This window comes from Panulirus ornatus, chromosome 2, assembly GCF_036320965.1.
Source record: "Panulirus ornatus isolate Po-2019 chromosome 2, ASM3632096v1, whole genome shotgun sequence".
NCBI lineage: Eukaryota > Metazoa > Arthropoda > Malacostraca > Decapoda > Palinuridae > Panulirus > Panulirus ornatus.
In genome coordinates, this window is record NC_092225.1 from 20,381,835 (window position 1) to 20,407,533 (window position 25,699).

The window sequence follows — 25,699 nt, forward strand, 5'->3', positions numbered from 1 at the left end:
GTAATGAATAGAAAACAAGATGCCTCTTTGTAGCTTGTCAGGATGTACCCCAGATTTTCTTAGCCAGTAGACATTTTGTATGTATACTCCCTTTTCCACTGTGTCTTTTGTCTTTTGATAAAGTGAAGTTGCATTTGACAGCCATGTCTTTCATTGACAGACAGGCAGAGGGTCCCTAAATGAATCAACAAAGAGGAAATGGGAGTCTCAAGCATCATTGAATGAAGAAGTTCCTCAGGTTTATAGAGTTACTGAACAGCTATCAAACAAAAAAACAAAACTGACATATAATGATGATAGACCTCTCATTCTTCGATGGAATTTATTGGTAATTCTTTCAAAGACAAATGCCTCATTCTCATTGAGAGATCCAGAGGTCGTTAAGTTACTGGAATCATTGAAGAAAACTGCTGATGAAATCAATATCAACAGGTAATGTGTCATGTTGTTTGTGCATATTCCACCCACCCATCTATAACTTTATTCTTTCCTTTAATGTAGCATGGTTTATAAGTTCTAGGGTCTCCACTATAAGAAACAAATATTATTAGGATCCCCACTATAACAAACAAATATCACTGGACAGGTGAAATAGGCTTTCTTCCACAAATAAACAAAGGTAGCAGACTTCAAGATATTCAATGTGAACATATAAAGTAATGCTGTATCAAATGATCAAAAAAGAAGTAACAGAAATTAACCTTTTCTAGCGCTTTAGAGATATTTAAACATGGTTCTCTTGCTGCCCTCATGAGTGCTGTGATAAGTTGGTGACTAAAAATAACTTGTTACTACACATGAGCTTTTAAGTATTATTGAACTGCTATAAGAGTTATAGATCAACAAAAAATGACTAGTGAACTTTTTCTAGATGTTGTAGATTTTGACATTCACTCATTTGCCACCATACTTATCTGTGTGATAAAGCAGTAACCAACACTAACTGGGTAACAGGTAAGTCTGCTTTATAGAGATGGAAAATTTTTCTGTAGGCTAATTGGAGTTACAGGTGACATGATACATGGTATGCCTCTAGAAAGTGGTGGCCTCTTCATACATGGGCAGGAAACTGTCGTTGCATGTTGACAGTGATTCATGGCTTAACTTACTTCATCTGCACCTTTTAATACACACTATATGCCTTTTTTTTTACACTTTTTGATTCTTTACGGGTTAATAGAAGTAGCAAATATTCATTTTTCTATATTTAGCAGTAGAGGCATGCATGGAATAGAGCAAATCAGAGCACTGTGGTATGCAGGCATATGAAGTGGTCAGTAGAAGCCATGGAAAGGTCTGTGTGGCATGGCTATGGTTAGGGTACTGTTTTTGGTGTATTATACATGACAGTTAGAGGGTAGATGAGAGAAAATGATGCCATTCTTCGTCTGATCCTGGTACTACCTTGGTATGTGGGAAAACAAGAGCTTTTGTGAAAAGATTTAGTTGTGCTACAAGTTACACATTTATTTTTGCATGTTTACATAGTCTTTTTCTTACTTTGGCCATGTATTGAAAGTTTTATGTGGTAAATTCCTCTTCCATCATCTTTGGCACGACTCTCATACAAAATGCAAATACCAGGAGGCCTTGAGTTATGACACCTTAAGTTGTGAAGTTTGGGATTTTAAATACTCTAGAATTAGGTTACATTGAATTGCCATAAAAAATTGAGGTTTGACTTGGCAGATTTTAAAAAAGAAGATTTTTATATGTGATGTGGACAGGATGAGAAAAAGGGATAGATAGCATGTTTTTTAAAGGAATGTACTTGTTCTAGGTTTGAGTGGAAATAAACCTCATGGGGAAGAGAATGGTTTAAGAATGTCACAGGGGTAAAGCCAGGGGTTAGTGTGAGTGAGGGTGAGAGCTAAGGAAGGGGATGTGTGAAAGAGTATAAGGAAGTAAGCCCTAGGCTGATGTGGGTAGAAATGAAAGTGGATTATGAAAGGTGGATGATTGTTAGAGCTTATGCAACTAGTAATGAGAGGAATGAAGAGAGACAGATGTTTTGGGGTAGCTTAGTGAGTTTGTTAGTATATTTGATGCAAGGGATTAAGCATTAATGATTAGTGGTTTGAATGCAAGATTGGGTGATGTGGCAGTTAAGGATATGATTGTGGGGTATGGGATACCCATTGTGAATGATACTGGTGAGCAGCATGTGGAGTTATGTGCTGAAAAAGGACTGGTGATTGGGAATACCTAGTTTAAAACAGGGGACATGCTTAAGTGGATGTGGATGAGTAGGGTATATGGTAAGTGGGCGTTGTTAGATTATGTACTAATTGGTAGGCATGCAAATGAGAGACTTGGAAGTGCAAGTGCTGAGAGAGGCAGCTGGTATGATATCTGATCACCCAGTGGTGGAGGCCAGGGTGAAAGGATATGGGTTGGAAGAGGGTGGTGAAAGTGAGTGAGCTTGGAAGAGGTTCTTTTGTGAAGAGGTGGCAGGATAAATTGGGTGAAGAATAGTAAAAGGTGAGAGTAAGCAGAACTTGGGTAGTAGGTGAGGAATGGGAGCTATTTAGGGAAGCAGTATTTAACCCCCAGGCCATGATGAGCTTAAAACAACTTCTTTGTAACCTCTCACTGATTCACAGATCTTGCTGATGTGTCACACATCTTTATGAGGTGGCAGTACTGCTGCTCATGTTCTGGATAAGGAAGAAAGACCTTTTGATTAACTCCCAAGGCACTACTTTAATGTGTATATATCTTAACTATATAATGTACTAATGATATCTGACATAAACTCTTTACTACTATACCTTAGATTTGAACCCTGTACCATCTGTGTGGTAGCCAGGTAGCCTAAGTCTGAGGCCAGAATGAGCTTTAAACAACATCTCCGATGTAACCACCATGGCAACCTGGTTGCTACACAAATGGTTTGGGCTTCGATTTGGTTATAGTGGTAAATAGTTTACATCTGATATCATGTGTATGTTACGTGGTTAAGACATGTACACATTAATGTAGTGCCTTAGGAGTCAATTAAAAAGCCTACTTCCTTGTTCAGAGTGTGAGTGGTAATATTTTCAACTTGTAAAGGATGTGTGATGCATCAGCAAGATCTGTTGATCGGTGAGGAGATGCTGTTTTAAGCTCAGTGTGGCTTAGGGGTTAGGAAAATTGGCTACCGCATGGATTGTTTGGGATTTGATTCTTGAGTATAGCGGTAAATAGTTTACATAGTTCAGATATATATGGATATGTATATGTATATTTCGTATTTCAGGTATATTACTGTCTGCTGTAAATCAGAAACTGCAGCTAGTACATTGAAAGATGAAGTGAAGAACTTTCAAGTTGATGGAGAGCCAGTCAGTATTTCAGAAGTGAACAGAGCTGTACAGGCAACTAAAAAGGATCTTCACCCGTAAGTGTGCTTGCACACAATTATTACAGTCCTATTACTTTCTGTTGGTCAAGAGAAATGTTACAGTAAATGATTTCTCTCAGGAGCCAGGTTGCCTGACAGGCTTTGAGAAAATCTCTAAGATCTATAAGGTTTAGAAATCTCAACCATTTTTCTGCTGAAGTAAATGCCTCTCACCCCATGCTAACAGCTTATTCAACAGTTGTGGCCTTTAACTCGGTCTGGTTCTACTGTTAATCAGTTCCTTCCACTTGGTGATAATATCTTCACCCCAACTACTCAGGCTTCCTCATAATTCTCTGGGTTCTTGGACACTACAGACTTTCCTACTATATATAAATATTCTTTTTTGATTCACTTCACTTAGGGTGTAGTATATGCACTGAAGTGTTATTCTTTTTTTCTATTGCATTATAGTCATATGTAAGTATTATTATTATTATCATTTTGCTTTGTCGCTGTCTCCCACGCCTGCGAGGTAGCGCCAGAAACAGACGAAAGAAATGGCCAACCCACCCCCACACACATGCACACACACACGTCCACACATGCAAACATACACATCCCAACGTACCCACATATATACACACACAGACACACACATATACACACATGCACACAATTCACACTGTCTGCCCCTACTCACCCCCATCACCACCCCGCCACACACGGAATAACATCCCCCTCCCCCCTCATGTGCGCGAGGCAGCGCCAGGAAAAGACAACAAAGGCCCCATTTGCTTACACTCAGCCTCCAGCTGTTATGCAATAATGCCCGAAACCACAGCTCCCTTTCCACATCCAGGCCCCACAGAACTTTCCATGGTTCACCCCAGATGCTTCACATGCCCTGATTCAATCCATTGACAGCACGTCGACCCCGGTATACCACATCGATCCAATTCACTCTATTCCTTGCCCGCCTTTCACCCTCCTGCATGTTCAGGCCCCGATCACTCAAAATCTTTTTAGAATTGTTTCCCTTTTTTATAGTGGAGGGTGACATTTCTACCCCCCCCCCCCATTCCACTTCTGCTTGGAGCCTGGATAGGTTGTTTTTATTCCATGGGAAGCTTTTAGTGTATAGGCCACTTTTAGGGGAGTGAATAGAGATATGGACTAGAATGGTGTCATCCCGGAGTTATGACACTGAAACGAGATCCATTGTTTTGCCAATCAGGATTGAATGTCAGTCAGTCAAGCTTACACTGGTTTGGTCTTGCTTGAATGACCTTAACTGCATTTTAGTGGACAGGAGGTTGCTGTAACTCTATTCTGAGGTGAAGGGAGTTTTCTTTTCCATAGGAACATTCTTCCCACAGGATTAAGAGCTACTGGGAGTGTCTTGTGGACAAAGATCATCCCCCAGGTTACCTTGGATGGTATGGAATCATTTGACCCTCTAATCTGGGAGTCTCACTCCTTGACCATTGCTTCATAACAGAGCAACCAGAGCCCTTTATAGGGCAGGAACATTATAACCCTTAGCAGGGCCAAGAGTCTATACAGAGGAATTTAATTTCTATGGCACCTTTATTTGGTTTTTGTACCTTTCTTGAATTGTTTGTGTCTGTTGAGATTGTCTTGTTTTCCCCAATAGTGACTTTAGGATTTTTGAGATGGGAGCTGAGTCTAAAGGGTTATTAGGGTCTTCTGACATGTAGAGAAATATCTTATGTAGCCCTTTTAAGCAGTGGTTCACTTCTGGAGTATTCTATCCCTTCTAGGATTTTTCACTTTTTACTTGAGCTTTTATGCATCAGACAACCCAGGACACACACAGCCTAGAGCTTCTGGTGCACAGTTAAGATCTTGATAAACAGGATTCCGTCATTCCCTTGGTTGTTGATCGTGGACATGAGATAATTGTTAGCCAACTTTGTTTCTGAAAAGTCCCTGTGTCCCAGATAGTATGCTGATGATATTCTGGTTGAGCTTTTTGGTGATGATAGACCAGTCCAAGCAATATCTAGGGCCACTTAGAGCAGGATTCTACCACAGTGCCTCAAGCTTACAGTGTACATGATAATGCATGATGGGATCTAGTCCCTTTTAGAAGCATCAGACAAGATCACTTCATGTCACTGAATCATCATTAGGGAATATTGAGATAAACTGGTGTTCCTGTTGTACTGTGCCCCAACACGCATGCAGATGTTATGAAAAAGTACACGATAAGGGGTTTATCATAAATTTTTTAGTTACTCCTAGCTTGGGTTTCATAGTCATGTGTCATGTCTTGTAGATACATGAGGGAGGAACTCTCCTCTTTGATATTCTTTTTTTAGAGCCTTTGGGTTCTTTCTTTTGGACATAAATTTGACATTTGGCTGTCTAAGAAGCCCCAGTACTTGTCTCTCTTTACTGGAGCCAAAAGAGAGAGAAAAAAAGGTTGCTATTCTGAAATCAAGGTTTTGAAAGTCTCTGGGAAAATACACTTTGGAGGAAGGGGAGCCAAAAGAGAGAGAGAGAAAAAAAAGGTTGCTATTCTGACATCAAAATTTTGAAAGTCTCTGGGAAACATACACTTTGGAGGAAGGAGCCTATGTGGTAGGAAATTGCATGTATAGAGTGGTATTCTTAGCATCCTACTGTATATTGTATAGATTGATGTCCATATCACTGAAAGGGACATTCATAACTTTTAGACCTTCCATCCACCACATTTAGGATTTTTTGCATATTGAGAATTCTCAATCTTTTTGGAACTTTCATCAGAATGGTCCATTCAGAAGAAAGGTTGTACTTGCCCTTTAGACTGCTCTGACCTTCACAGTTGGCTGAGTTGGATGAGGAATGGAAACATAGGCTGATTGATGTTTGAAGTCTCATCCTGTCAGAGTTTGTTCAGGAGCTTGCTGAAAGTGTCTAATGACATATCTAATCTTAGTGCTTCTTGTAGTTCTCCTTTGTAATGAACTTTGTGTCAGGTAGATCTTGTTGGAAGAGTCACGAACCAAACAATCAAGCATTTATCTTTCCATCCAGAGGTATCTTGTTGCATTCTGTGTGGACAAGACAAGAATATAATTGACACGTTGTCTCCTCTCTTTAGGGGAGATCAGTTAGTGTGTTTATATGTAATCTTTGAAGAACTCTACTTCTCCTTTGTAATGAACATGGTGTCAAATTAGACCCTATTGGGAGAGTCATGAACCTAACCATCAAACAATTATCTTTCCATTCAGAGACACCATGTTACATTCTGTGGGGACGAGGCAAGAATGTAAATGTCAGGTTGTCCTCTATCCTTAAGGGAGGTCATTTAGAGATACTTCATTCTATACACATTTGCACATCCTTTTTCCTAATAAGACTGTTTTGAAGTGATAAATATTAGTTAATGTAATTTTCTCCACTTCAGGATCTATGTTGGAAACATGAGCTCAAATGTTGATAAGAAGAAACTAGAGGCTCTGTTCCCCACAGCGGAGAAAATCAATCGCAGATCATCTGGTGGCCCATATAATACTAAAAGGTATAAATGACTGACTCTTTTTCTTACTAATGATGCTAATATTTTTTCTTTTTTATGTCACTTTTTTACGTTTTTTATATCTCTGTATCTGTCTATATCTGCCATTATATATAACCAGAATCAGAAGATAAGCAAAAACATCCCTCTTTCCCACTCATTACTAGTGGCACTAGACATCAGCAAAACAATTGACATTCTCCTTTAACACATCCCTACATGAAAAATCCTTGACACCACCTGCCATAATAATAACAAAAGTGTTAGGTCATTTTGTAGGTTGGAGTTTGTAGGCAGCCAATGACCAGGGAGGTATATTGCCAGTACTACCCACCTGGATATCGGGAGTGTTAGTGATGGCTGCATAGTGAGTCAGCACTTCAGTGTTTGTCGAGTTGCATTCCTCTGACTCAGTTAGCTGTCTTTCTTCTGCCTTACCCACATGTGGACTACTGGCATTCAGTCTACAAGTACACAATCTCTCCTCATTATACATGCATAACACAACAACACAACTAACAGAACTCATTCTTTGTAACTCTAGATTTTCCTGCAGTGAGTACTGTGCGCTAGCACAGCCTTTTATGAAAATTTTAGGAGCAATAGATAGAAGTAATTGGTCGGATCATTTTGGTAGGTGGGTTAAATAGAAACGTGTAGAATTAGTTGGTGGGAACATTAGGTAGGAGCCTCTGCAAGCACTGCACTGGAGTTGCCCTTTGCCAGTGGCCTGTTAAGGGTGAGGCTCTAGAATCTAAGAAGTGGCACTTGAGTTTACTAGTTATAGAGACTGTTTTGTGTCCACCCCCTTGAGGGAGTTCCAGTTAGGAACAGGCACCAGAGATATAGATAGTTAGATGGGTCTGTTTTATAGCTCACTGCCATGCCAGAATTACTCACACTGACTTCACCTTAAACTACTTAAATTCTAATGTGGAGTTCCTAAGGAGCAGTTGTTTCTCCAGCTCTCTTCAGTCCCTTCCTACAGGACCTCCCACTACTTCAGGCATACCTCACCATGAAGGTTCTTTCATATGCAAATGACATCACCATCAAATCACAACACTCTGACACCACGGTAGCAATATCAAACGTGTAACATTACATTACACAGTTGGAACAATAGTTCACCAATAATGGAATGTCGGCACCTTCACAGAAGTCTTCACTCACTCTCTTAACCCCAGGCTGACATGAATCCAACTTACAGCCTCCAGTCATGTTGAATGGGCAGTCACTCCCACTGACAAAAACAACAACCATTCCAGGCGTCACACTTGACATTCACTCCTCACACCAATGACATTAACTCAAAAGCAACTAAAATGTCCTCTTAGCACTTTTGAGTACCAGATTTGGACAAGAATTCCTCAGCATCTTAAATTAGGTGAATAAGGCAACATCAAACATCATGGATCTATCTTCTTTTTCCATATTCATATTCATACTTGCTCGCCTTCATACATTCCCAGCACCAACCCACCCTACAGGAAACAGCATCCTTACCCCCTACATCAGTTAGGTAGTGCTAGGAGACATATAAAGAAAGGCCACATTCACTTACATCCATTCTCTAGCTGTCATGTGTAATGCACTGAAACCACAGCTCCCAATCCACATCCAGGCCCCTCAGCCCTTTCCATGGATTACCCCAGACGTTTCACATGCCCTGGTTCAGTCCATTGACAGCACATCGACCCCAGTATATCACACCATTCCAAGTTCACTTTATTCCTTGCAAGCGTCTCACCCTCCTGTATTTTCAGGCCCCGATTGCTCAAAATCCTTTTCTATCCATCCTTCCACCTCCAGTTTGGTCTCCCACTTCTTGTTCCCTCCACCTCTGACACATGTATCCTCTTTGTCATTCTTTCTTCACTCATTCTCTCCATATGCCCAAACCATTTCAACTCGCCCTTTTCTGCTCTCTCTACCACACTCTTTTTATTTCCACACGTATCTCCTACCCTTTCATTACTAACTCAATAAAACCACCTCACACCACATATCGTCCTCAAACGATTCATTTGCAACACATCCATCCTCCTCCGTACAACCCTATGTATATCCCATGCCTCGCAACCATGTAGTATTGTTGGAACTACTATTCCTTCAGACATACCCATTTTTGCTTTATGAGATAACGTTCTTTCCTTCCATACATTTTTCATTGCTTCCAGAACCTTTGCCCCCTTCCCCACCCTGAGACTCACTTCTGCTTCCATGGTTCCATTCACTATTAAGTCCACTCCCAGATATCTAAAACACTTCACTTCCTCCAATTTTTCTCCATTCAAACTTGCATCCCGATTTACCTGTGCCTCAACCTTACTGAATCTAATGAACTTGCTCTTATTCACATTTACTCCCAACTCTATCCTTTCACACACTTTTCCAAACTCAGTCACCAACTTCTGCAGTTTCTCACTCGAATCAGCCACCAGAGCTCTATCATCGGCGAACAACAACTGACTCACTTCCCAGGCCCTCTCATCCACAATAGACTGCACACTTGTCCCTCTCTCCAAAACTCATGCATTCACCTCCCTAACCACCCCACCCATAGACAAATTAAACAACCATAGGGACATCACACCCTGCTGCAGACCAACCTTCTCTGGGAACCAGTTACTCTCCTCTCTCCCTACTCGTACACATGCCTTACATCCTTGGTAAAAACTTTTCACTGCTTCTGGCAGCTCACCTCCCACACCATATAGCCTTAAGACCTTCCCCAAAGCACCTCTATTAACCCTATCATATGCCTTTCCAGATCCATAAATGCTACATACAAATCCATCTGTTTTTCTAAGTATTTCTCACACACATTCTTCAAAGCAAACACCTGACCCACACATCCTCTACCACTTCTGAAACCACGTTGCTCTTCCCCAATCTGATGCTCTGCACATGCCTTTACCCTCTCAATCAATACCCTCCAATACAATTTCCCAGGAATACTCAACAAACTTGTGCCTCTGTAGTTTGAACATTCACCTTTATCCCCTTTGCCTCTGTACAATGGCACTATGCATGCATTCTGCCAATCCTTACCAACCAGTCAACAACAGTCACCCCCATTCTTAATAAATTCATCTGCAGTACCACCATATTCGCCATTTCCCATGTTAGCGAGGTAACATTGAGAAAAGAGGACTGAGCCTTAGATGGAAACGTTTTCACTTGGACCCCTTTTCTTTGATTCATTTTGGAAAAGTAAAAAGTGGAGGGGAGGATTTCCAGCCTCCTGCTCTTTCCCCCTTTAGCTGTCTTTTACAGCACGCAGGGATGTATGTATGTACATGTTATTGGATTTTGCCTGTTTAAGGTTACACTGCTAGTGAAAATTCACCTTTGGTGAGACTGTATCACTGGGGATACAGTCTCATCGAAGAACGTCTTAATTCAAAGGAGACAACATTTACCTGCTACTGACAGTAGCACAGTTCTCAGTTGTAGTAACCTTTAGAAAGGTTCTGGGTAACATGAGGACTCATAGAAATTGGTCCCCTCTACCCTTTTTCAAATGTCTACATACTACACATTTTACCTGCACATGTAAGCAAAGCTTCCCTGAGTACCTTCTACTCCTAACCCACACATGTAGTTTTGTGTGCTCTCATCTCATGCCACTTTTCACCCAATTTCTCTTTGCATCTCTTCATAAAAGCCTCCATTTGTTGACTGAAATTTTTTGCTAAGTTTATTGATAACGTCTTAAGCCTTAAAACACAATGAAAAGTTTCCTTTGCTACTATTGTTTTTAACACTGAATTTAGTAGAGAGTTGGTAATGGATAATTTTGGAGGGAATTCACCATGACTGTTCTTTCATGCATGCACAAAATATTTTTTTATGATTTAGGTGAATAGACGGTTGTGTATCTCCACTTTTGCAGTAAGACTCAAAATTTTTTTCTTGGATTTCAGATTTTATTTTGTTTATTTCAAGACTGCAGAAGAAGCACAGATGGCTTTAGATGGTCAGCCTTATTATTTGGATGGGGAGATGTTGATTGTAAATGATCCAAAACTGAGATCAAAAAGTGCATCAGAAGCAGTAAAGGATCAGGTGTGTTTATATTATTGTGTAGACAAGAAGATAGATCTAAATTTGATTATTATTCATGTTTTGACTTCTCACATCTTACTCATTTAGAGGTAACACTTGAACAAATGAGTCCACATAAGCAAGGCATTATTTGAGTGAAAATCTGGGTATGCAGAGGCAGTCAGTAGATCAGCTACAAATTGATACTGTATGTATATATGTTTAGGGAACATCGCACTAGCACATAATGTGCATGCATTATTGGAAGATGTATTTATTTTGACCTCATTAGCTAGAGGTAGTGTTATTGGTGCTTGGTAGTATTGTTAAAGATTGGTTAGTACAGCAGAGGGTGGATGTGTTGGAAATGAAATGTTTAAGGACAATATGTGGTGTGAGATGGTTTGATCAAGTAAGTAATGAAACGGTAAGAGAGATGTGTAGCAACAGAGAGAGTGTGGTTGAGAGAGTAGAAGAGGGTGTGTTGAAATGGTTTGGACATATGGAGAGAATGAATGAGGAAAGGTTGACAAAGAGGATATATGTGTCAGAAGTGGAGGAAACAAGAAGTGGGAGACCAGATTGGAGGTGGAAGGATGGAGTGAAAGAGATTTTGAGTGATTGGGACCTGAACATGCAGGAGGGTGAGAGGCATGCAAGAAATGGAGTGAATTGGAGTGATGTGGTATACTGAGGTCAACGTGCTGTCAATGGACTGAACCAGGGCATGTGAAACATCAGGGATATACCATGGAAAGGTCTGTGGTGCCTGGATGTGGATTGGAGGCTGTGGTTTCAGTGCATTACACATGACAGCTAGAGACTGAGTATGAATGAATGTGACCTTTTTTGTCTGTCTTCCTTGCGCTTCCGCACTGAGCAGGGGACAGCAATGCTATTTCGTGTGGGGCGGGGTAGGGACAGGAATGGATGAAGACAGGCAAGTATGAATATATACTTGTGAATTTATACATATGTCTGTGTATGTGTATTTATATGTATGTATATGATAGTATGTGATAGAGTGTAAGAAAGTAAATTCTAGACTAATATGGGTAAAACTGAAAGTTGATGGAGAGAGATGGGTGATTATTGGTGCATATGCACCTGGGCATGAGAAGAAAGATCATGAGAGGCAAGTGTTTTGGGAGCAGCTGAATGAGTGTGTAAGTGGTTTTGATGCACAAGACTGGGTTATAGTGATGGGTGATTTGAATGCAAAGGTGAGTAATGTGGCAGTTGAGGGAATAATTGGTTTACGTGGGGTGTTCAGTGTTGTAAATGGAAATGGTGAAGAGCTTGTAGATTTATGTGCTGAAAGAGGACTGGTGATTGGGAATACCTGGTTTAAAAAGCGAGATATACATAAGGATACGTATGTAAGTAGGAGAGATGGCCAGAGAGCGTTATTGGATTACGTGTTAATTGACAGGCGCGTGAAAGAGAGACTTTTGGATGTTAATGTGCTGAGAGGTGCAACTGGAGGGATGTCTGATCATTATCTTGTGGAGGCGAAGGTGAAGATTTGTATGGGTTTTCAGAAAAGAAGAGAGAATGTTGGGGTGAAGAGGGTGGTGAGAGTAAGTGAGCTTGGGAAGGAGACTTGTGTGAGGAAGTATCAGGAGAGACTGAGTACAGAATGGAAAAAGGTGAGAACAAAGGAGGTAAGGGGCCCCAGTGGGGGAGGAATGGGATGTATTTAGGGAAGCAGTGATGGCTTGCGCAAAAGATGCTTGTGGCATGAGAAGCGTGGGAGGTGGGTTGATTAGAAAGGGTAGTGAGTGGTGGGATGAAGAAGTAAGATTATTAGTGAAAGAGAAGAGAGAGGCATTTGGATGATTTTTGCAGGGAAAAAATGCAAATGAGTGGGAGATGTATAAAAGAAAGAGACAGGAGGTCAAGAGAAAGGTGCAAGAGGTGAAAAAAAGGGCAAATGAGAGTTGGGGTGAGAGAGTATCATTAAATTTTAGGGAGAATAAAAAGATGTTCTGGAAGGAGGTAAATAAAGTGCGTAAGACAAGGGAGCAAATGGGAACTTCAGTGAAGGGGGCTAATGGAGAGGTGATAACAAGTAGTGGTGATGTGAAAAGGAGATGGAGTGAGTATTTTGAAGGTTTGTTGAATGTGTTTGATGATGGAGTGGCAGATATAGGGTGTTTTGGTTGAGGTGGTGTTCAAAGTGAGAGGTTTAGGGAAAATGATTTGGTAAACAGAAAAGAGGTAGTAAAAGCTTTGTGGAAGATGAAAGCCGACAAGGCAACAGGTATGGATGGTATTGCAATGGAATTTATTAAAAAAGGGGGTGACTGTATTGTTGACTGGTTGGTAAGGTTATTTAATGTATGTAGGATTCATGGTGAGGTGCCTGAGGATTGGCCGAATGCTTGCATAGTGCCATTGTACAAAGGTAAAGGGGATGAGAGTGAGTGCTCAAATTACAGAGGTATAAGTTTGTTGAGTATTCCTGGTAAATTATATGGGAGGGTATTGATTGAGAGGGTGAAGGCATGTACAGAGCATCAGATTGGGGAAGAGCAGTGTGGTTTCAGAAATGGTAGAGGATGTGTGGATCAGGTGTTTGCTCTGAAGAATGTATGTTAGAAATACTTAGAAAAGCAAATAGATTTGTATGTAGCATTTATGGATCTGGAGAAGGCATATGATAGAGTTGATAGAGATGCTCTGTGGGAGGTACAAAGAGTATATGGTGTGGGAGGCAAGTTGTTAGAAGCAGTGAAAAGATTTTATCGGGATGTAAGGCATGTGTACGTGTAGGAAGAGAGGAAAGTGATTGGTTCTCAGTGAATGTAGGTTTGCGGCAGGGGTGTGTGATGTCTCCATGGTTGTTTAATTTGTTTATGGATGGGGTTGTTAGGGAGGTGAATGCAAGAGTTTTGGAAAGAGGGGCAAGTATGAAGTCTGTTGGGGATGAGAGAGCTTGGGAAGTAAGTTGCTGTTCGCTGATGATACAGCGCTAGTGGCTGATTCATGTGAGAAACTGCAGAAGCTGGTGACTGAGTTTGGTAGAATGTGTGAAAGAAGAAAGTTAAGAGTAAATGTGAATAAGAGCAAGGTTATTAGGTGCAGTAGGGTTAAGGGTCAAGTAAATTGGGAGGTAAGTTTGAATGGAGAAAAACTGGAGGAGGTAAAGTGTTTTAGATATCTGGGAGCGGATCTGGCAGCGGATGGAACCATAGAAGCGGAAGTGAATCATAGGGTGGGGGAGGGGGCGAAAGTCCTGGGAGCCTTGAAGAATGTTTGTAAGTCGAGAACGTTATCTCGGAAAGCAAAAATGGGTATGTTTGAAGGAATAGTGGTTCCAACAATGTTGTATGGTTGCGAGGCATGGGCTATGGATAGAGTTGTGCGCAGGAGGGTGGATGTGCTGGAAATGAGATGTTTGAGGGCAATATGTGGTGTGAGGTGGTTTGATCGAGTAAGTAATGTAAGGGTAAGAGAGATTTGTGGAAATAAAAAGAGCTTGGTTGAGAGAGCAGAAGAGGGTGTTTTGAAATGGTTTGGGCACATGGAGAGAATGAGTGAGGAAAGATTGACCAAGAGGATATATGTGTCAGAGGTGGAGGGAACGAGGAGAAGTGGGAGACCAAATTGGAGGTGGAAAGATGGAGTGAAAAAGATTTTGAGTGATCGGGGCCTGAACATGTAGGAGGGTGAAAGGCGTGCAAGGAATAGAGTGAATTGGATCGATGTGGTATACCGGGGTCGATGTGCTGTCAATGGATTGAATCAGGGCATGTGAAGTGTCTGGAGTAAATTATGGAAAGTTCTGTGGGGCCTTGATGTGGAAAGGGAGCTGTGGTTTCGGGCATTATTACATGACAGCTAGAGACTGGGTGTGAACGAATGTGGCCTTTGTTGTCTTTTCCTAGCGCTACCTCGTACACATGAGGGGGAGGGGGATGTTATTCCATGTGTGGTGAGGTGATGATGGGAATAAATAAAGGCAGACAGTATGAATTATGTACATGTGTATATATGTATATGTCTGTGTGTGTGTATATATGTGTACATGAGATGTATAGGTATATATATTTGCATGTGTGGACGTGTATGTATATACATGTGTATGGGGGTGGGTTGGGCCATTTCTTTCGTCTGTTTCCTTGTGCTACCTCGCAAACACGGGAAACAGCGACAAAGCAAAAAAGAAAAAAAAAAAGTATATGTTCATATGTATATGTACATATTTGGGCATTTATGTACATTTATGTGTATAAGAGTGGATGGGCCATTCTTCGTCTGTTTCTTGGCACTACATCGCTGTCACGGGAAACAGCGATTATGTTTGATGAATTAAATAAGTATATTTGTGTATATGAGTGGATGGGCCATTCTTTGTCTGTTTTCTGGTGCTACCTTGCTGATGTGGGAAGTGGCAGTCAAGTATGATTATAATGATTATCATTGACCTTGTACATATTTAGTTTTGTAAGCATAGATTGTTGAATTTTACTTTCATTTTGATAAAGGTATAGGTTTTAAGGTATGAAAAACCCTTTCTCTTCCTAAGGCAAAATGTTGTGAGCGTTTGACATGCTAGGGGGTGGTTAAGATACTGTGTTATCATAATCCCAAAATGAGACACCTGGATATAAGGTTCACACCATCTTTATGATCACCATTATGGCTTTTGTGGTGTGAGATCCTTAGATGATCTCTCTTGTGACCCACCTCTGATCCTCCTCTCATAAGAAGTTTGATGTGTCTTTTGTTATGACTTTATACATCTCTAAAGGTTTTGATAGAGTGTGGATTAAGTGTTTACTTAATAAACTTCCTTCCTCTGCTTTTTCTGCTTGTCCCAGTTCTCTTATGCATAGTTTTCTTCCCGGTCATTGAAATGACATCTCCTGCTTACCCTGACAAGAGGAATTGTCTGTTGGGGTTCTCTTTTATTGCCCAATGCTGATTTATCTTTTCATATTTGATACAAAGAATACAAAGGAATTCAAACAGTAACAGACTACTGGGTCTTTTCAAGGCTGTTTGTGAGTATAAATGTAAATTTTTTCTTCTGCCTCCTATCCCATTCACTCATGCTGATAAGTCCACTGTGTGTACTTCGTCTCTTTTTCCCCTCTCATCCTTTCCCTGATAACTTCTTTTTTTTGCACTGAAAACATTTATTGACTTCATTCAGACTTATGTAACTGCAAAATAGGGTATAGTAACCTGGGCAAATTCATTACTATAAATGCAGTTTATACTTCTATCTAAATCTCACTCATACCCTAAAATGCCATAGCCAGACCTTGCAATAACATAGACATGTAGAGCATAACAACATTCTTCTCTTTATCTGGGAAATCCCACATAATAAACATTATGAAACCTGCTTTCCAAGGGCTGCAGGTGTTTTATATTTTTTGCATCAATTTTCTTCTTAGCATCTGTTCCACTTTTGCAGGAGCTTCATTTGCCCCAGTGTGGAGAATTGTTTGCATATCTTGGGTGTCCCTTCTTCCAGCTTTCTCTCAGCCAGTGTAATCCAACTTTTTCACTATGTGAACTCCTCTGCTACCGCCTCTCATCAAACATCCCTTTCCATCTACTGTGATATTGGTTCACTCTTTCTGTTCCACAACCATTAACTTTACATCATGTGAACTTTGTGTGTGTTTATCCCATCCCCTATGAATTGGACCCATGGCATGTGTTTAGGGTAAGTTTTTGTAAGTTCCTACCCCGTTCTTGTGGGTATGACCTCTGATACTCATGGGGTTCAGTTAACCTTAAAAGGAATGAGCCCTCTGAATTTAGGGGGTAGCTGGGACGTGTTTATCAGAAAGGTAGAAATGATATTTTTGTCTTATCACATAATAGGAAGTATCCCCAGGGTTAGGGGAGAAAGAATACCTCCCACGTATTCCCTGTGTGTTGAAGAAGGCGACTAAAAGGGATGGAAGTGGGGGGGGCTGGAAATCCTCCCCCCCAGTTTTTACTTTTCCAGAAGAAGGAACAGAGAAGGGGGCCAAGTGAGGATTTTCCCTTTGGGGCTCAGCCCGCTATTCGTAATGCTACCTTGCTAATGCGGGAAATGGTGAATTTGTATAAAAAAAAATCATGAAAAGTTAGAAGACAAGGAAGGATATGGCAGATTATTCTTATTTCTTGCTGTACAGACAAGAGGTAACCTGTATAAGTATGGCTAGGGTCCTTGTATGGTATCCCATACATGTATGGCTGGTGTCCTTTCTGGACCAAGAGGATAGAAATTAAGCTGTTAAATAATGAAACAATTATTGTAATGGAGGCAGAGCCCTATAATTACCTCTTTTTTACCTATTTGTACTGTATGGGGAGAGAGTTTTACACTATTTTGATTTATACTATAGTACAAAACATCTCTTGAAGAACTTTTCACTTTCTGCATCACTGACCTCTTTTAAAAACTTTAAGATTGTGATCAAGTCACCCCTTACTATTTTATCTTCCAAAGTAGGTAGATTTTATAGTCTCCAGCCTTTTCCTGTAACTCAGATTTCTTAATTCTGGTATCATTTTTGTTGCTCTCTGTACCATCTGTATGCATTTTGTTATACTTCTTTAGGTGCAGTGATCAAACCTGAGTAGTACTTTCAAGTTTTGGCCTTATGTAGGATATATATAGCTTGCCTAATATTTCCTTATCCTTATATTTGAAAGCTATTCTGATATTTGCCAGCAGACAGTTTGTTTCTTTAACTGTTTTCCTAGTATTGGACAATGGCAACACCTTAGAGATGATGTCAACTCTGAAGTCCTTCTCACTTACAGAATTCTGAAGCTTATTAATCACATTGTGATGTCTTTCGTTTTGTCCCATCCTCATTTCTTTACATTTGCTAGGTTGAATTTCATCAACTAGGTTTCAAACCAACTCTAGAGGCTGTCCATGTCCCCATGTAAATTGATGCAATTCCCATCACTTTTCACTTCCTTCATTACCTTTGTTTCATTTGCAAACGTCTTCAGATAGGATTCCATGCCTTCAAGCAAGTCACTGATATAGATCAAGAAGAGCAATGGTCACAGAGCTGAACCTTATGGCACTTTGCTGGTCACCTCAAACCATGTGGAAAAGGCTCCTCAGATATGTGCCCTCTGTTCCCTCTCACTGAGATAATCTTCTGTCCAGTGTAGAAGTGTCCCACCTATTCCTGCTTGGTGATCCAGTTTCTTATCAGCCTTTTAGGTGGTAGTGTCAAAACCTTTATGGCTGTCCAGGTACAGACAATCCAACCAGCCTACCCTTTTGTCCAGGAATGAGCTCACTCTCTCATAGAACTCTAAGAGTTTAGTTTTGCTTGATCTCCTTTCCCCAAAACCATGCTGTCTCTCACTTAGGAATTTTTTTTCATCATAAAAAGTCATCCACTTGCTTTCTAATTATTTTTTTTCCAGAACCTATTACACCTTACTTGTTCGTGAGACTGGTCTGTAGTTCAATTCCTCTTCCTGGTCTCCTTTCATATATGTAGATATGATGTTTGCCCTTTTCCATTCCCTTGTTTTTCTGCCTCTTTGTAGTGACATCTTGAATAGTAATTCAAGTGGTTTATCTAGTGTATCTGCACACATCTTTAGCACATATGTTGAAATTTCATAGGACCATGAGCCTTGAATGAGTCCAGTCCTTTTAATATTCTCTTAATTTATCTTCCAGATATATCAATGATTTCCAAAACCTATTCCTTCCCATTTGATCTTGCTGATGTTTGGGTTATAGTGTCTTCCACTATGAAAATAATTTTGAATTTTTTATTCAGTTCCTCACATATCTTTAGATCATTCTGTGCAGTCTTTCTTTCTGGATCCCTTAGCCTGATTAGCTTCCTTCTCCTTGATTGACAATTGACTCCTGATGAATTTATAGGAAAGACTATTTTCACCTGCCTTGTCCACAACATTTTTTTCTAAATATCTTTGTTCCTCCTTTTTTTTTTCATCCTGCTATACTTGTTCTGTGCTTTCTTATACCTTGCTGGTTGGCTGGAGTGCCATGTTTATCATGTCCTCAGTATTTGAGGCTTGAGGTAGCTATACCCCAATTCTATCAACGTAAATTTTACCGAACATTTCACTTCAAAGCCCTGATTTCAGAATTCAGTTTACCAATCTGCATTATCATAGAAATTATTAAGGTTTGTGCAGTTTCTTTGATTACATCTCTTTGTTCTCTCTCTCAGTTCTGCTCGTTTTATGTCCTCTGTCTTTCTATGTTTCTATATCTCTGATACCCATTCCCTCCAGGAACTCTCTCAAGGGGGTAGCCATGGCAGAAGAGTTTCCTTTATTAGTGTACTTCAGTGCCACTTCTTAGCCTTTAGTGCCTCACCCTTAGCTGGTCACTGGCACAGGGCAACTCTAGCACTGTGTTTCCAAGGGCTCCTTCCTATTGTATGTATCGACTTCCTCTACCAAATGTTTTCCTAATATTCCTGCCTAATGTTCCAACTTACTATTACCTAGTGCTACCTAGTTCCTACCATCTATTACTACCAAATGTTTCTCCCTAATAATCTTGCCTTATGTTCCTACCTAATACTTATTGCTCCCACTATTTTGCTAAAAGGCAAGGCTTGCGTATAGCACTCATTGCAGGAAAATTACAAAGTTACAAAGAACTAGTTGTGTGAGTTAAGTGTTGTCAGGTGTTATGTGTGACAGGGAGAGATTGTTTGATTGTTGATAGAATGCCAACAGTCCATGTGTGGGTGATGTAGAGAAAAAAACACATCTTCCTGGGTCAGAGGAGTGGAACTTAACAACCACTGAAATGCTGGCTCATTTATGCAGCCATTACTAACCTTCCTGATACCCTGGCTGTTAGTACCAGCGATATACCTCTCTGGTTGATGGATGTGTACTAACATCTACTACCTATTAATAACTACACAGTAATACTTGAGCATTACATGATCCTTTTTCCAACTCTTATATTATATACAATGTTCTCAATATCCATGCTAGTATGTGTGAAGATAAGATCTAGCAGTGATGGTGTATCAGTCCCTCCCATCCTAGTGTACACTCTAAAAATGTGTCTTTGTTACCCATTATCTCCATGAGAATCCAAATTTACCTATTTTGCCCTGTATGATTGAATTCCCCCATTATTGGCACTTTACCATCCCTAAGAAGTGAGTGTTTGAGTGCTTCAAGTACCATCCTGACTGTTCTTTCATTTATTTATTTATTATACTTTGTCACTGTCTCCCGCGTTAGTGAGGTAGTACAAGGAAACAGACGAAAGAATGGCCAAACCCACCCACATACTCATGTATATACATACATGTCCACACATGCACATATATGTACCTATGCATCTCAATGTACACATATATATACACACACAGACATAAATATATATACACATGTACATAATTCATACTGTCTACCCTTATTCATTCCGATCGCCACCCCGCCACACATGAAATGACAACCCCCTCCCCCCGCATGTGCGCGAGGTAGCACTAGGAAAAGACAACAAAGGCCACATTCGTTCACACTCAGTCTCTAGCTGCCATGTATAATGCACCGAAACCACAGCTCCCTTTCCACATCCAGGCACCACAAAACTTTCCATGGTTTACTCCCAGACGCTTCACATGCCCTGGTTCAATCCATTGACAGCACGTCGACCCCAGTATACCACATCGTTCTAATTCACTCTGTTCCTTGCACGCCTTTCACCCTCCTGCATGTTCAGGCTCTGATCACTCAAAATCTCTTTCATTCCAACTTTCCACCTCCAATTTGGTCTCCCACTTCTCCTCATTCCCTCCACCTCTAGCACTTAGATCCTCTTTGTCAATCTTTCCTCACTCATTCTCTCCATGTGACCAAACCATTTCAAAATACCCTCTTCTGCTCTCTCAACCACACTCTTTTTATTACCACACATCTCTCTTACCCTTTCATTACTTACTTGATCAAATCACCTCACTCCATATATTGTCCTCATACATCTCATTTCCAGCACATCTACCCTCCTCCGCACTCTATCTATAGTCCATGCCTCGCAACCTTATAACATTGTTGGAACCACTATTCCTTCAAGCATACCCATTTTTGCTTTCTGAGATAATGTTCTCGCCTTCCACACATTTTTCAATGCTCCCAGAACTTTCACCCCCTCCCCCACCCTATGATTCACTTCCGCTTCCATGGTTCCATCCGCTGTCAAATCCACTCCCAGATATCTAAAGCACTTCACTTCCTCCAGTTTTTCTTCATTCAAACTTACCTCCCAGTTGACTTGTCCCTCAACCCTGCTGTACCTAAAAACCTTGCTTTTAATCACATTTACTCTCAGCTTTCTTCTTTCACACACTTTACCAAACTCAGTCACCAGCTTCTGCAGTTTCTCACCCGAATCAGCCACCAGCACTGTATCATCAGTGAACAACAACTGACTCACTTCCCAAGCTCTATCATCCACAACAGACTGCATACTTGCCCCTCTCTCCAAAACTCTTGCATTCACCTCCCTAACAACCCCATCCATAAACAAATTAAACAAATTGATATGATCTTATAGATGTTCCTGATTGTTCCAGCATTTTGGAGGATTATGTAATGATAAAACCACTGCGCTTCTCTTTCCTGCAGTTACAGCTCCTGTTATGTATTGTCTAAATGGGACAAGTATTTCTTGAAATTTCAGGCTGTTTTTTACTAAAGGTGCTAATCTTCTCCCTCCTTTGCTTTCTTTCTTTTCTTGCTATCATGTACCCTTCTAGGCAGAACAGTTGAGAACTTATATCTTTGGTAAGCTTAGTTTCCCCATGAGCATCCATTTATTTTTCCATCCCATCCTTCCCACTTATCATTTTTGTGAAACCATTTCTCAAATCCTTAGGGTAATGGATTAAGGAGAAAGATTCTAGTGGGTGATTAGTGATGTGAATAGGTAGCAGGCAGGCACTACATACACCTCAACACCAACAGTATTATAGGCCTGGATTGATTGCTGTATGGTTGTTGGGTTTCTATGTATGAATGGTAGTTATTGGTTGAAGAGGGTGAAATCCTGGAGGAGTTATCCTGCTTAAGGGGTAAAATGATGTTATGTCGCTCCTGTGAGCAAGTACTCACTCTGCTACTCTATTGGCTGTACCTCTGGTAATTGTTTTTACTACATCAAAACACACTTTTGTGCCTTTAGTATTTGATTTGAACTTGATTTACATTTGTTTATCTTCAAAAGACCATTAAGTTATTTCTAGCAGGAATTATGAAGGAATGAAAGAAAGAAAATTAAATGTAGAGGGGGATGAGATAATGAAATCATTTTAGATCAGACATTTTACGATTACAAACTATATTCGTTCAAGAATTATATCACAATAGTTATTTTCTTTATAACCTATAATTTTTTCCAGGTTAATAAGGATTTATTTAAAGGAGAGAGGATACATTCAGAGCTATTGAAAACTTCTGACAACATTGTTAATGCATCGGAAACCCACATTGAACAGATGTCTCTGTCAGATGAATCACCTCAAGAGCATTTAGATCCTTTGACTAATGATAGACTCCATAAAGATGAGATGCCCAGTGAAAATGATATGTCACTAATGTCTCCAGAGGAGATACTCTCGAGAGTACAGTCTGAAACTACCTCCCATGAAGTGTATTTATGTCTTCCAAAGAGTAAGAAATCCTTAAAGAATCCTGATATTATGAAGCTGATGAAGATCCTTGACAAGGCTACTGATGTCAAGATTCACAGGTAAGTAGACCAGAAATCCATGCTCATATACACTGCAGTTTATATAGTGATCTCTCATGCTCACTTTCATAACGCACATACATGTATATGCACATACACTTTCAAATATCTGTAGTTTTCATTTTTTTATTATGGTGCATGATAGTAATGAGTCTTTTCGTTCATTCTCTTTAGCTTAGTTTCCATAGAACCCCATTGTCACAACTTCTTTGACCTATGCCACCATCTGTACCATCCTCCCTGTTACCTCCTTTGCCTCCAGCACTAACATTTTCTCTTCCACCCCTTTTCACCACCTCTGCCATCTCCTCTGCCTCCACCAATACTATCACACCTTCCAGCACCACTTTCATCATTTCAACCACTCACTTCCACCCTTTACCATCAACTCTATCACCATGTCTGCCACCTCCTTTCCACCATTTTTGTCACCAGCTATCCAGCAACCAGAACTGCCACTTCTGCCATCTTCTCTTCTACTACCATTATCATCACCTCTCACGCCACCTCTTCCAAGCAAGCATTTTGTGAGAGTAACACATTACCATCACCATTATGATAGTTTTTCATCGTAGGTACTTAGTCTCTGACGCCACCACTACCCCTGCCACTACCACCACCCCTCCTGCTACATCTTCAGCCATCTCTGCCATCCCCTTCGTCACCCTTGTAATTTGTGCTTGGCCTTTGTACTCCTACAAAGCAGCTCACCAGCTATTCCAAACAATTTTATGTCTCAGTTTTAGTTATGGATTGTACTCTTGACTTACTAACATCAAAATGCCTCCTATCAGATGCTGCACTATCACCATGTGCAAGGTGTTAAAATGAATTCTCTTTTTGATCAAAAGATATCACTTTCCTTTTCCTCCTAATGGTAGCACAACTTGCACCACTATCCTTATCCTGATGCTATATCTAAGGACATAAGTTATACAAATTTTGTGATGCATTAAGATCACTTTTAGAGTTCCTCAGTTAACAAGAGTTACTGAAAGAAAGAACAACGCACAGTCTGCACGTGACAGTGCTTCGGTGATGCAGGTATCTAGAGCTTTTGCACATTACGGTACACGTCTTCATTCCACCAATGTGCTGGATTCAGCTAGGTTTGGCTAGCAGTAGTCATGGGCCACCTCAATACAGTTACTTATCTGACGGGTGGGAAGAAATACAGCAGATACTCAAAACTCAGTGATGTGGTTGGGAAAATTGTATCCATCACATTGAGTGTAGATACCCAAAACTGCAGTTGAAGATACCAAAGTAGGCAAGGAAACTATACATTGGCAAACTTCCATTCCTTCAGAACTTAACCCTTAGCAAGTGACTTATCAAAATATTAGTCAGGGGCTTAACTATTTCATTATTTTATTTTTTCATTGACTTTATTGTCATGTGTCTACCATTTTATTTACTATTATTCAATTTCGTACATTTTCAGAAATATTGTAAAATGGAAGGATTAGAAGAATTTAGAGTTATTTGTCAAGTGTTGTGTGATAGATAATGTTTGTATGTGGAATGATTTCTAGCTTCCCCTGTGCATTTGATAAAGAAAGGAAAGGACAACAACCTGTGTCTCAGAGGAGGAATGTGACAGTCATTGCAATGCTGGCTCACCAGTTTATGTTACTGAAAATATTAAGTATGTTTTATGATAAGCATTTTTAGAACTGCATTGCCTTGTCAATTTTGATGAAAGAAAAATGAGTTGGTAATGAAAGCTTCAAATGAAATATTTGATGATGTTATTTGAAGATAAACTTCAAAAGTATATCTTTTTTAAAGTAAATTTATCCTGCTCAGGCTTTGATTTATTATGACAATGTTTGTCTTTTTCTTACATTTTTCTTCCTTATTTCCAGGGAATTTCATGTTGTGTGCCCAACAGAAGATGCAGCAGAAAAGTTGAAGATAGAGTTAGAAAATACTATATTACATGAGGAGAACATCAGAGTTGTCACTAAATACAAAGCTTACAGAGAGCCTGTTCATGACCCAAAATGGAATGCGTAAGTTTATGTATTGATTATTCTATGCATTTGTTTTTAATTTTTTTCTGAGTTAAAGTTGATATTAAAAGCTCCTGCTTTGAATCATGTGTTCTGGTTACAGTAAGTTGATGTTATGTTTTAGTTACATTAGTTGATATTATGCTTAATAACATTTGATGATATTCTTGTTTTGGTTACAGATGTTGATATTATGTTTAGTAACGTTCAGTTACATTCACTTCAAATAATGGTCATCTCATAACCCTTTGTCACTGGCATGGGAGGAAAAGAAGAACCCTAAGACCTAGTGACCCAACTAGAGTATCAGTGATATGCCAGAGGTACCAGATCATGGGTTGTTTATATAGACTACTAAATGACCATTTGCATAGCATCTGAAGATTGGGTTCATGATTGTGGAAAGACCAATTCATACTACAAATTATACAGCACAAAGCGCTGTGCCTAGTATAGTTTTAGATGTTGGGGGTCACATCACAGTGTCCAGATCACATTTACTAAAATGCTATTTGCCCCTAAACTGCAACACATGTCTGAGGTGACACATAACCAGTTTGAAAAAAAAATCTTAATTTTTTCCCTTACGGAATATCACCATTCATATGTTATTGAAGAAAATACCAAGTAGAATAGTATACCTTTCTCTACAATGCAGCACATGTCTAAAATGATACTCAACTGGTTTGGAAAAAAAAAAAAATCCCCTTACAGAATATCACCATTTCATACATTATTGAAGAAGGTACTGAGTAATGGAAGTGACTGAATGCAGAATAAGTGAAGAGCAAAGGTGTTTTAGGAAAGGTAGGGGATATGTGGATCAGGTTTATGTAGTAAAGATGACCATGGAAAAGTATGTAGCAAAAGGTAAGAAGTTGTATGCAGCTTTTATGGCTCTGGAGAAAGTGTATGACAGAGTCGAGTGGAATGCTTTGTGGGATGTATTAAGGACATATGGTACAAGGGGACAACTGTTGGATGGTGTGAAAGCCATATATAGATGGAGAGCTGAGTGAAAGTTTTTGGATACATATAGG

General features: G+C 40.0%; 1 protein-coding gene across 2 annotated transcripts in view; it reads left to right on the forward strand.

Annotated features, from left to right (window-relative positions):
* The window catches only part of LOC139753998 (uncharacterized), a 74,251-nt gene that overhangs the window by 34,464 nt on the left and 14,088 nt on the right, over nt 1–25,699 (forward strand). For both annotated transcript variants that reach the window (XM_071670955.1, XM_071670964.1), the window contains exons 10-15: nt 161–432; nt 3,242–3,382; nt 6,747–6,860; nt 10,787–10,928; nt 22,295–22,644; nt 24,513–24,659. In XM_071670955.1, coding sequence (XP_071527056.1) covers nt 161–432; nt 3,242–3,382; nt 6,747–6,860; nt 10,787–10,928; nt 22,295–22,644; nt 24,513–24,659 — 1,166 coding nt within the window. The remainder of the gene's footprint in view (nt 1–160; nt 433–3,241; nt 3,383–6,746; nt 6,861–10,786; nt 10,929–22,294; nt 22,645–24,512; nt 24,660–25,699) is intronic.